We start from the raw sequence: 13,580 nt of genomic DNA on the forward strand, positions 1-13,580 counted from the left end.
CAAAACAAAAAAAAAATAAAATTTGTAAAGTATGATAAGAAATGGCGACGAGTATGACAACACAATTAGTGAACTGTACGCAGCAAAGGAAACTGATAATGAAAGAGCAAATGGTGCTGGCTACAAAATATCACTTATAAAGTACAAGTACAGAAGTGCAAGCAAATAAACCAAGTATCGTGTAATTCACTGAAATCAGAGAGATTAAGAGAGTATTTCGCCTTGCCCCAACTGAGTAAATATGAACGCAAAAGTCTACAAATATATAATAAATCAAGACAACACCAACGCAAAGTAAAACGCGATAAGAATTAAACGATCGTCTTGTAAATGCATGTATGTATGTATTTGTAGGCAGAGCAACAAAACACGCGAAACCGAGTTTCTCCATATATAATATCAGGGGAACCGGTATAAAACTCAGTCAGATGCTAAATGTACGCGTACGCGAGAGCATAACATTTTTATAAATTGCGCTAACACAAAAGAACATAATTGATTTAATAATAAAAAAAAAAAAAAAAAAAAAGTGCACAACACAAAAAATCATTGTTACAATACACTGCAAAAAGCATATAATAAAAAATAATCGATTAAAATAGAAAAAAAATTGTATAAAATATATTTGCAAAATTTTTTTTTTCATATAATCAAAGCGAAGAAAATTTACTATAAAAAAGAATTACTATAATAATTTAAAAGAAAAAAATTTACACAAAATAAAAAGTTGAAAAAAAATTTGTATTTATTCAGTAGAAAGGAAAACATTGTATAAACTAAAAAGAAACTATGGCCAGTGCTGAAAGTAAAAATTCAATGGCGAACGGTAATGCCGTCTCAGAATTGCAAATAAAAGACGCACAAAATTTATTGCCACACTTGGAGTCGCTAGAACGCATTATAAAATTGCCTGTTGTGGGTGCGGCTTGGGATAAAAGTCAGGATGTCTATGGCAAAGTAAAAGGTAAGCACGAACACATTCATAAAAACTAAGAAATCAAGTCAATCTGTAGCATAAGTTCTTTGAACTTTATTAGCGAGCAAGTATGGGGGAAAAAAATGAAAAAGAAAAAAAAAAAAAAAAAAAATGTAAAAGAAAACCTTGAAATTCTTTTCATATGTAGTTGAGTTGCTGAAACCGTTATAGCGCTGGCCACACATCAAATAGAATGCACAAAATGCATGAGCACATATATATATATACTTATATATATATATATATACTGTATATATGTAATAAAAAGTGTGTAAAATGAAAAAAAATTAAATTAATATGGAATTGAGAAATTAGGGGACAAATGCGATATAGAGAATATTTTAGCTCCTATCAACGATTGAAGGTATGCCATAATAATTTTGATGTCAATCTCGCATATGCGTTAGGTATTAATCTCCAGCGCATGAAAGTGCCGATATTCTAGATCGGACAGAGATTCCTAAACGATTTACTAAAGCTAGTTTCTTCTGCCTAAATCTTCATCGTTGAGAGATCTGCAATAGAAAGTTGAACCTTGACACATGTCTTTTTGAACTCCTTATTTGATCAATAAAAATATTATTGAATTCCTGATATATTGAAAGTGACTTGAAAAACTGTGTGGGCAATAAATTTATTTCTTAATTTTCGGATCCATTATTGAAGCATAACGGTGAAGCGATTTTATATATACCCAAACAACAGAGTCGAGTCCCTACATGTGTCTATCCGTCCATTCGCAAATATTGACATAGACAGTTGAGACTTGGCGTTTATTTGTAATCTTAGTTGCCTAGCTGCAAGGGAAGCTTAAAACTGGGCGTTGCCCATGTACGTTGCATAAACCTAAAGAAAAAACAAAAATAAACAACAACAAAATATTGTCTTTAAAAGTTTCATTTAAAAACATAGTCTGATGACCTTAATGTCACGCCTACTGTTAACAAAAAAGTTTCAATTGATTTTCACATTATTTAAGGTAGGGCATATTCAACCTTCTTTCCGAAGCAAACAACATTTCCACTTGCTCCGGCGTTACTTCGAATCGATACCTATTGTGAACTGTTTTTTTTTTTTTTTTCTTTTTTTTTTTGCCAACAATACGACTATTTTTAATACCTAAGTAAGTGGATTGCTAGCACAGAACTTGAGTTTTTACATCTAAAGTATGCTCTGGCTCTCTATTTGCATATCACGAACTTGGGGACGGGACAAAGCAATTTTGTTGAATCATTTCAGAACCTTCAGTTGATTAAGAATCTTACGAGCCTTTCCAACTGTTAAACCGGAATGATCAAAATAATCAACACTCGAACACCTTCTCATTTGCTAATAATAATTTACCAACTAATTAGGATAGTACGTTTAAAACGCTGTATTTCTCGAAAAGCATCAAATTAATATTTGTAATGTCATGATATTACACTTTTTACTCTTAAGAAGAACTTACTTAAGAACTTACTTTAAAAAAAGTACGAAAACAAATTTGAATATTTAATTTTTTTTGCTCTCAATTTCTCCATGTCTGAGATTACCGCCAACTGAGACAAGTGCAGCTATGTCTAGTTATCCTTTCATACCATTCTTGACAATGTGTCCTTTGTCAACACATTTCACATACGGGTATACTACTGCACTCTATTTCTTTCATTCCGTTCGCGTCCCGTCTGTCTTCTTCAACTTGTATGAAATAAGTAAGAAATGTTATATTATTTCCTCTCTTGCGACATGTATATATAATATATGTAAGTATAAAAATTACAAACCATTTTCGACAGAACGCATGGTTGCTGGCAACTTTTTACACACTACGCTAGTGTTCATATGTTTTTTGCGACATATAAATATGTCGTACTTTAAGGTCTTTGTGTCTTGCGTATGTGCTTGTAAGTGAATCACACCGATAGATAGTTGCTCCGTGTAGCAGTTTTTTTTGCCTATTGTGAACGAACTGGTGGGCAGATCAAAGTGAGTGAGTAAGTCTGATCTATAATCATTCGATGAGAAGAAGAATTTTTAAATTTTCATTTTAGCCTTCTGCGACGGTAGTCTTAACACCTAGCCGAACGATCGGGTACATCTACTCTTTTTTTGGTTAGTCTTTGGAGCACGTGGTCGGCTAAGTGTTAAGAATCTTCCTATAAAACGTATGGGCGTTAGGGTTTTAGGAATCTTTCATGTTTTTATTCTTTTTTAATGGCTATAAAAAAAATGGGTACGTTTGGTCACCTTAATAATAAAGAAAATTTGGTTGCTTCGATGCTTAAGCACACAACTAACCTGCGACCTTATCATTTAAATATTATAATTTTAATATTGTTTTTTATTGTGCTTTCTCTTTCCTTTTATGCCTTCACGATATTCAATACAATATAAAAATTTCTTCTCATAAACGCTCTATATATAATACATTCGTGAAAGTACGTACTGAATACATGCAAATATTTAGTCAATTGACAATCAATTATGGTTTATGACAATAATTTTATTAATTCAATTGATATGAACTCCAGAAACTATGTTTAAATATCAATATAAAGTCAGTAAAGCATAATAAAGTTCTCACAAAACCGAGCAAAAGAGAATCTTCTTAGGCACTTATCCCGAAAAGGAACGATCAACAAGAACATATTCCTTAATAAAGCAAAACGAATGCTGCGAAGAGTGTCTGCAGGTTCTCGAAGGAGCAAGAAACGCATCATAAACAATCAACGCTAACCGGACCACGTTCAGTCCTTGAGAGTCATTTGAACTATGAACTGAAATTATTTTACATTATATTTCAAACAATTTTTTGCTTTACTTTACCTTAAGTTAATAAGTAACAAAAAAAATAGATGTCAATTTAAAATCCATGCGTTCGAAATTAAACATTTTTCATTTATGTAACGGATATTACCACGATGAGCCTCACAGGCTCACAAAAAATCTGAGTCACGAAATTATCAAATGTGATGTTGCTGTTACCGTTATGGAATGGTGTGATGAAGTCTTTCCTTTGTGTCCAAGGCACGGGACTCTTTTCTGACTGTGAATCTGTGGGGCTCACCGTGCTATGATCCGTTATAAAAAACATTTGATCGCATTAGGATTAAATAGTCGGTTTTCTTTTCTTTTCTCTTCGGTGACACTTAAAACGGGCTAATATTTTAAAGAATACTTTTCACCTCATTACTTTTACTTAGAATCTACCATTTTTAATAAAACAAATGTCAAAATTTTATTTAGTTTTATTGCACTCCCTTTGACATGATTTTTCATTATTTGTTGTATGACTACGATGTATCTTAAGGTGTCTACCAAACTTTGATAATATCCATCTTTATATGAATTTTGAAAAAGTATTACTTACCATCCAACCTAAGCAAGAGTGATGACATCTTAGCAAAACGGTTTATCCATTTGGATCTTTTTGTGCAATGCATTTACACTGAGTGTGAATTCATTAATTTCGGATATTTCCGTAAGTTCATCTGATATTAAGCAGAAAGCGTGACGATCTTGTGATGTAAAAAAATGTCAAATTAAATGAATGATAAACCAATGGCCAGGTAATGCAGAATTATTGTATACTTGTTTGGTTGTCTGTTCCTAAAAGAAAAGATAAATAAATAAACAAATAAAGGAAGGTATGCTTTGGAAAAAAAAAAAAAAAGCTCCATATATCGAAAGTATCATCATCTAGATGATGGCACTATAGACGCAGGCAGTAGCACAATTTGGTTGTTCTTCAAACCGTTCTCTGCCGCGGAATACGAAATACAGAATACATCACAGACCGAGATTCTTTTCGTCATTTTATGAAATTAATTGGAATTGATTTTACGTAAGTGTGTTTCGAGTATTCTAAAAAATAATCGAAAGCTATAAATCGCCGACACACACTTTTCATACCTTTTTACCCTTCTAGAAATTAACAACTGTGTTCGATACACTACACGTTTGAACGTTCGTGCATGTGACAGACGTTTTATTTCGTTCAAATTTTTTTTTTGTTATTCATTATAGGTTTATACGTAAATAAAAAGCATATTTTTCCAAGTCGCAATTTCTGAATGAATGCAATGAATGTAATATAAACGCAAGTGATTTCACATGGAATGAGTTAACGAATCACTAAAATCAAGTATCAAAAATAACGTTCGTTTAAATGTAAATTATTCTCTTCTATAGGATCAATTTAAAATCTTGGCTTTGAAAATATTCGGGACCTACGATATTTTTAGATTTCAAGTCCACGACTTGTGTAGCCTTAGAGGTCCAGCTCACGCGTAATATATCCGGCTTGGATTGTGTTCAACTAAGCTGGTGATAGAAGTTCAATTTAAGGGAAAGCATGCAAATTTTTTAAAAATACTTTACAAAGGGGATAAAATTGAGGAAAAAAGACTTACAACTATGTCCGCCATTCGCCTTAAAATAAACTTTTGATGCTTATTATCTTAATTAATATGTGTTTAAATTATGTAATATTTTGCTAAATGTGGGCGTATCAATTCGTCCCATTTGAAAGGTTTACGCCATTTTTTACAAATTAACAGTTTTAATGACACCTTACTTTACATAATATAAATGTGCTTGTAAGCTTATTAGAGTTTATACCGACTTGTCGGCGAATATCTATTAGGAAGTAAAAGTGATTATTTTTTGTTTAATGTCGAGGGAATGCACCCATTTTCAATGTTCAGCTACCTAAGCATATATCAAGTTTCAACTTTTCATTTTGTCTTTTTCGTATCTAGAGAAAAGCCGTCGACGCTTTTGCCAATATCACGTAACACTAACTCTTTATCTAATCAGTAAGTGGATCGGTGAAGGAAGGACTCCTACGATAATGTAAAGTTAATGCCTGATAAGCATCTGGATTAGAATTTTATTCATATCTCTTATGCGATTATATTAACAGCGCTTAATTAGAAGAGCAATATATAATAGATTTCTTTATATATATATTTTTTTTTTTATGTCTTCATACTTATTAATCATTGTTTAATAAAATTATCTATGAGAAAATATTATTGCTTCATAAAATCTATCGAAATGAATCATAAACGCGCGTATAAAAATGTTTTATATATATATATATATATATATATATATAAAATGCATATAAATTTTCGCTACAACGAATAATGTATTGGAGGTAGAGTGCAATTGGGTATAGAATTTACGATGTTACGTGAATATAAATTATTTGGTTGCGAAATGATTGCGTTTTACGGTCATTTATTATAAGTATTTGGTAAACGTTGCGATATATTGTTAATTCATTTACACACCTTGCTTTCAGCAAACATTTTCAAAAATAATTATTCATTATTAATCAAATAATTATTTTCTTGCTATCATGATTTAAATGAAATTCTCCTTTCGTACCTTTCGTACCTCTATCGACAGCAAAATCTTCTAAGAACTTCTCTATATGTGTATTATTTAATTTAAAAGAAAGAAAAAACAAAATAAATGGCTTGCAGTCGTGTAAAAAAAGAAATTCAGTCAACTCGATAGTTCTGTGTGTCATTCAAGTGTGATGTATAACTTATGTTATGTAGCATGAGAGAGAATTATAAATTTTATTTAAGCGACGAGCAAGCAAGATTCATTTAAAGATTCGTCTAGGAATACGATATGCAAAATTTATGCCGTGTTGCCTAAGAATACTCATCAGAGAACCGGCTACAAGGTATCCACCTAGCGTGGTCGTTTGCTTTCTACATTCGGGTAGCTCTCGGCCACAAAATGCGAAATATAAACTCAAATGATTGATTCATCGTCGTAAACGTAATCGTAAGCGACACAAAGGTATGGACTACAAATTAAGGTAAACTTAAGAATCAAATGTAAAAAGAAATGGGCTCAATACGGGAAACAGACTAAACGAGATATCGTAGATTACTAATTATAATAGACTGTTCTATAGTATGATGTATGATTTCAGAATCACTTGAAACTGCTGTTTAAACATTAATTCGATAAACTTAGCCATCATAGTTACGTGACAAGTTGCGAAGATTGACTATTAGGTGAATAGAACTCCCTTCTTATTTTATATGCTCTTATTTGCTTTACTTAAGAGATGGGACTCTTTCTTTAAAATATTCTTATTTTTCGTTCCGTTCTCTGTCTATCTCTAGTTTCTTGCATAAGGTAAAGTAGGGAACCAAACCCATGGTTTAGTTGGTCGTAAACCACTTTCAGACGATTGATGAGCTTTCGCCGAAACGTGACAGCTCAGGTAACTGTACATTTACTTGGATCAATATCGCTAAATAAATAAATAAAAACCTCGAAAAGGAAATTTAAAAAAAATAAATAAATAAAAATTATATTAAAACTTTCAACACATTAACCAAAAAAAAAAGAGAAAGAGAAGTGTTTGCAGTAAATTCTTGCTTGTCCACAAAATATTTTCATAAATAGTCTATGGTCTTTACCAGATGTCGTTGTGCATTTTTATTCGAGAGGTTTTAAAGCCCTCACTGCCATGCGGTGATGGTTACTAAAAAAATTCCGCTAAGTGATGGGTTACCGAAATTCGTCCCAAGCCAAGCATGACTTTCTTAAGTCAATCCATGTTTTCTTAGCCAAATTCATTATTATTACTGTTTTGTCTCTTTTAGTTTTATTGATATTTTGAACACGTTTTAAATTTGCTAAACAGTTCAAGGGAATTTTCATTATCTGTAAGTTGAAAATAAAAATTGAAAGAATTATTATTTGTTTGTTACGTTCGCGCAAATCTTCTTTAAACGTAAAGTGTTCAATTTTTTTTATTTTTTTATTTTTTTTTTGTTTCTTTTCTATTCATTATTTATACATTTGGGGAGGAGATAAGAGATTTTGTTTTTAAGAAATATAATCCAAAGCTTTGTTGTTTGTTGTTTAAAAAACTCCTATAAATTTTTTCTGCTTATTTTTAAAATACAAGTAAAAACAGTGCAATGGGTCACGACCCATCATCAAATACCCTACACCACACTGCAGTTATTCATATAACAAAATGAAATGTTGTATGAGACATGGCCGAAAAGGTAATCCGATCCGAATCATTCTCAATAGCGCCCGTGCATGGGCCAAAACACATCAGTGCACCAAATATCTCTAAAATTGCGATCTGCAGGGTTAAACAAAAGAAAATAACGCGGACAGACGGACAGACAAGCTTAGAATTATTTTCGGAATCGATCGGTTTTTTTTTTATTTCCAGTCCATCTGCAAGATATCCTTGTACCACATACGGTGTAGGCTATATAAAGCTGATAGGGCTGATCTTAGATGCATCCCAAGAGTTTGTTATTTCTTTGCGATAAATAAATTTTGATAATAACAATAATCTTAGTCACAAGATTTATTTATTTATATGATTTTATTTTTTATTTTGCAGGCAGAAATCGCGTTTTCAATTGGGCTTTAAGTGCTGCAGAAGACTGTGTTGCTCGTGCCGTTACTACGGCGGCTCCAATTGTAAGCTGCTTGGATCGTCCCATACAATACGTCGATCAAACTTTGGTTAAAGGCATCGATAAATTGGAAGTAAAGGCGCCGATTATTAAGGATACACCTCAAGAGATTTACAATCAAGCCAAAAATAAAGTTATCGATGTAGTGCAACCGCATATTGATCGCGTGGTAAAGCTAAAAACAGCCGGTCAACAGAAAGCGGCCTCATTAAAAGATTTAGCCTGGCAGAAAGCCAATGAGGTATTGGCCACGCAATACGGTAGTTTAGCAGTAAACGGTGTCGATACGACGTCTGCCTTAGCCGAACGTCTGCTGGAATATTATTTCCCCAAATCCGATTCAGAAAATGAAGAAGAAGATAATGGTAAGTGTTAACTATGAAAACTTTACGATTATTGATTGCGTTATTAACATTTTTCACATTCCATGACATTTTTTTTGGTTTTTTTTTTTTTTTGTGAAAATTTTTTAGGTTTTTTCATTTAATTTTTTTTTGTTTTTTTACATATAAATTTTTTACTCACAAGGCATTGTTTAAAAAATGCTTCACATTTCATAGTTTTTCTATTGAAATAAGCAAAACAAAGAAAAAGATAAAATTCACTCATTCACTAAATGCGTCATCTACCCCATTCAATAAAATACAAAATAACTTTGTTCAAATTTTATCTGGGTATAAAAAAAAAAAAAAAAAAAAAAAGAAGAAAAATAGCAAAAAAACATAGTTAAGCGAAAGACACAAAGCAATCATTCATTTCACACATATTTGCCAATTGATTGGTCTCTTTTTGTTGGTTTTTTTTTTTTTTCTTCTTCTTCTTCTAATCACTAAGAAATTCGACACACATTTCGCTTTAACCCATTGATTCAAGTAAAAAGAAAAGAAAAGAAAAAAAAAAATACAGTTGCATCGCATTCATCGATTCAATGTTTTTCATTAGATAAATAGAGTTTTTCCTGTCATTTATAATTCCTTTTTCCTTTTTCTTTCTTCTTTTCCATTTTCTGTAAAAAGAAAAACCTATAGTTAAGAAACAAAATGGTCACAATGCCCAGAATGGCAAAACGTCCACCACAGACCGTAAGTTTACGTATTATTACTTTTCAAAAATCAAATAAAATTCGCATGTTGCCTGAGACCTGGATTCATTGAAGACTTTGTTAACTGATTGCAGAACAACCAAAACTATTCATCCAAAAATTTCATCTTAAATGCAAGAATAAATTTCACAAATAGAACGAAAAGAGTTCTTAAATTATGGATTTCCTCTCATAAAGTGTTCTAAGCAAAAGGTTCGAACTACAATTTCGTTGTATAGTGATCTTGTAGAGAAAAATTTTAATATTGTGTCATCTTTTAGCATTGTCGAATGTTCGAGCGTAGCCTTTCGTCAGCAAGAGTCGGCCAACGGACAGCACTGCAATTATATTGATTGCAATGTCTTTCTTTGAAACACTAGTATTAAAGTATTGCAGCGCGCATAGCAAGACTAAGGCGTATCTCGAATGCCTAGGAAAATTCCAACAAATCTATACGAAGAGTTTTCAATCCGAAAGTTTCCAATAGCTCTCAGGGCTCTCTCTATATATTCTACATTTTATGCTCTATATGTATTCTATAAGTGATTGCAAAAGATTCCATTTCAGTCTACCTGAAAGGAATTGTGAGCGCATTGCTTTGATTTTTACACCTAATCCGCGCCCGCATGAAGTTCATTACTGGTCTTGCTGGTCAGCGAAAGTGCCTAACTGCTCGCGAGTGCGTATATTTTATAAGCGTCTCGTCGATTGTTGTTGTTCGGCATTGTTATCGAGAAAAATGTGTTTATTGTACCGCCCTCTTTGCTTGAAAACAATCTTCAACCTTTAAGCGAATAAAGGCATATACACTGATCATATATACAAATTTTCAAAAAGCAAAGTCATTTAAAATTTTGAATCATTTTTTAATTGTCAGTATATATGTACAAGTGGCGTTGTGGCGCAATTTGATAAGATTCCAGGTATGCGTCTATGCATTCGCACAATGCGTTGACAGCGTATTTTTTAACTCTGCATTTCCCGACTGAGTCAACGAGATTATCTTTACGTGAAATCTTTTGCTTGAGACTATTATTTAGCATTGTGTAAATTTGAATTTAACATTCCTAGTTAAAGACAATAATAATTTGAATTTTTGTTCTTTCAATAGTCCCCATATGCGCGATACTGGTAGCAGTTGAAAGAGATAGTAGATATTTTTATATAAATTGGAGTAGCATACTAATTACTTATGCGCACTTTATCGAGTCTCTAAGGCGTCCTTCATGCTTTTATGAAGACTCATTTGTCCGAAAATGGTTTGGAAAAGTCAAAAAAAAAAAGCTGAGAGCCGTCCAAAACTAATTGCATACCTCAATAACTATGCTTTAAATTTCAACTGTTGTCTTCTATAGGGGATGACTTGATGACGCAAATGTGTTCAACGTCTTATATGACTTAGTTTTCGTATTCCAGTGAAACTAGAGTACGTTTTCTTAAAGACACATCTCCCCGTTCTTTGGAGATAGGATTCTCTTCGCAAAAGCGGAGCTGTTTACTTCGAGACCTCATATACAAATGTTAATAAGATTAAAGTGAAACTTGTTGTCTAGTTGGACGACCGCAATATATCCCAACTAATATTTAGTCTCCATAAGAAAGGAAGAGATGTAAGTGATCCACGGTTTCAAAATCGCGCATATAAAAACCGTCCAATTTTTTTTTTTTATACGATAAACTAAAAATTGAAAAACTTCATAAAAATCTTTTAAAGATCAATTGATATCAATTCAATTAAGAATCAGTATTAGTTCCCTGAAAGGAAGCAAACTAGCTATTGCACATAACAAAAAGACGGTCTATCGCTTGTTGGTCTGTTCAAAAGCCATCTAAAGGATTAAGGCATTTTATTTATTTTCGAGGCTAATTCACAGCGGCCCTTAGTAATGATGGACCCCCACCCCTTAGTTATTGTAAAAACTAACTAAAGAATGGGAAAAACCAAATTTCCATGCTCTATAAAATTGGGTGGGCTTGGCTAATTTTTTCCATCTTTGTAGAATAAATGTGCAAATTTTTATCGTATCTCTGCGGCCGATCACTCCCTTTTTGCGATCATGAGTATATTCACTACAGAAATTAACGGAAGGGTAGACAGATGGACGGACAAACATGAAAAGAGCTTTCTTTTGCTATTGGTCAGTAATATGTCGACTTTACAGGGTCCCTGACGGTCTGGGTGCTGGGAATGTAAGTGGAAATATTGATCGTTGTATCTGTTTTGGTTTGTAAGTAATGGGCGAAAAACAAAATTTTTTTTTCACTTTTCTAAAACGCTTTGGTCGCAAGTTGTGTTATGGTCATCCCCTCTAACCGATTTGTTCCATTTTCAATACCAACCTACGTGCAAGAACTTCCAATACTTCTGCCGGATTTGAAGCCGATACTTTCCGCTTTTGCCATAGGAAAATGTTTATCGCAGACGTTACACGCAGACAGACGGACGGATAGATGTACATGTTTAAATCGGTTTAAAATATGATTCTTTTCAAAGATATATATATATACTTTATGAAGATGCCCTGAAGCTTCCTTCTGAACGTTGCCAACGCTTTAACAAAGCTATATCAGAATCACGGACTTTTTGATGCGGAAACGGTAACGGAAGGCCTTTGTGTGAATCTTGAAAAGAATTAAATTACGTTTGATCAATTATGATAAAAGCATACAAAGTCATGGTCACTTTTCTTAACCACGTGCGATTTTAAGTAAACTGTTCCATGGGGAAGAGCATAGAAAAATTTGAACGACATATAAAAATCGACCCTTCCAAGTCTGTGTAAAGCGGCCTTAATAGCCTTTACGTTCTCAGATTATTGATTGCGTTGCCCAGTATATTTTCTCTAAGATTTCTTTCTTAAGATATTCGAAGGGACACTTGACACCAAACGTTGCTTACTTTCTATACTCTGTTTGTGAAAATTCTTGATGACTGTGAATCGAGCTCCTATCTCTTGGGACGATTAAATGAGAATGTCAGGGCTTACAGCCTCCGCCTCTTGGTAATATATTGAAAGTCTTCTTTCACGCTTTTGAGTTTTAATCGGTTTTAATCAGCGAATGCAAATGCTCCGTATATGACACACGCTTATTCTCATTCATACGCATGTCTGCAATAAAAAAAAAAAATAAAAACAATCTCTGCATGTTAACGTCATTTAGCAGTAGGTCACGAGTAGTAAATTAAATATACAATGCTTTTGTGATTAATGTGAGAAAAAATAGACTTCATTGAGTTCAATTAAAAATTAATAAAGCATTTTCGCATTGCTCGTCTTCATATGGACTCATGTATTGCTTTAGTTTACTATTACTTCTGCTTGCTTGTCTAAACGTTTCTTTTTTCCGTATAACAATTTTCTTGTTTGTTTGCTTTGTAGAGGAGGACTCTAATGTAGACTACGACGTTGAACTTGATGCTAGATTTATTGTAGCTGCCTCAACGGTATTTTTATCAATGTCTTTAAAAATACTAAACGAAATTGTTGATTACATTAGAAGAAATCCAAATATTCTCAATAGTATTGATAGGCAATTAAATGAGTTTATGGTAAGAGGTAACCAATTAATTATATTATGTATATACAAGAATTTTTTAATATAGGGTGTCTGACTGCGCGCGCCTCTCCACAATTCTCTGACTCAGTAGACCACGTCAGGCGGTTCGTTCGGTTTCAATCTTCTCATACGCACGCAGATTTAAGTCTTTACGCAAAAAATGATCGTCAAGTTATTCATCCAGTGAGAAGGAACCGTTCTCGTTAATCATATCTTATCATTAATCGTATCATATTTTGTATTTCTATATCGCGGTAGCGAAATATTCAATGATTCGCTTATCGGAACAGTAATAATAATAAAAAGATGATAATAATCTTTGGGTTAACATAAGATTTGAATTGATTTCAAAGTTTGAAAAATTTACAAATATTTTTAAAATGCGTTGAAAAAGGTTAAAATGAATATGAAGCGCCGTTCCTATGATAAGACCCTATATTACATATTTTGCAAGGTTACTTATGATGATCATACTAAATACTAAAAAAAAAAAAAAAAAAATGTT

General features: G+C 32.7%; 1 protein-coding gene across 3 annotated transcripts; it reads left to right on the top strand.

The window, feature by feature from the left end:
- The first annotated feature begins 739 nt into the window (after positions 1–739).
- LOC119637056 (lipid storage droplets surface-binding protein 2) lies at positions 740–13,556 on the top strand. 3 transcript variants are annotated; one of them, XM_038032875.1, is made up of 5 exons: positions 740–964; positions 8,361–8,801; positions 9,453–9,518; positions 12,898–13,067; positions 13,122–13,555. In XM_038032875.1, exons 1-5 carry the CDS (start codon positions 790–792, stop codon positions 13,128–13,130), a joined length of 861 nt encoding a protein of 286 aa, XP_037888803.1. In that variant the 5' UTR covers positions 740–789; the 3' UTR covers positions 13,131–13,555. The 3 variants fall into 3 exon arrangements, with proteins under 3 accessions (XP_037888803.1, XP_037888802.1, XP_037888804.1); XM_038032874.1 differs by having other exon boundaries at positions 12,898–13,556; XM_038032876.1 differs by lacking the exon at positions 9,453–9,518 and having other exon boundaries at positions 12,898–13,556.
- The last annotated feature ends 24 nt before the right edge of the window (positions 13,557–13,580 follow it).

The sequence above is a fragment of the Glossina fuscipes genome, unplaced genomic scaffold (genome assembly GCF_014805625.2).
Source record: "Glossina fuscipes isolate IAEA_lab_2018 unplaced genomic scaffold, Yale_Gfus_2 43, whole genome shotgun sequence".
Taxonomy (NCBI): Eukaryota; Metazoa; Arthropoda; class Insecta; order Diptera; family Glossinidae; genus Glossina; species Glossina fuscipes.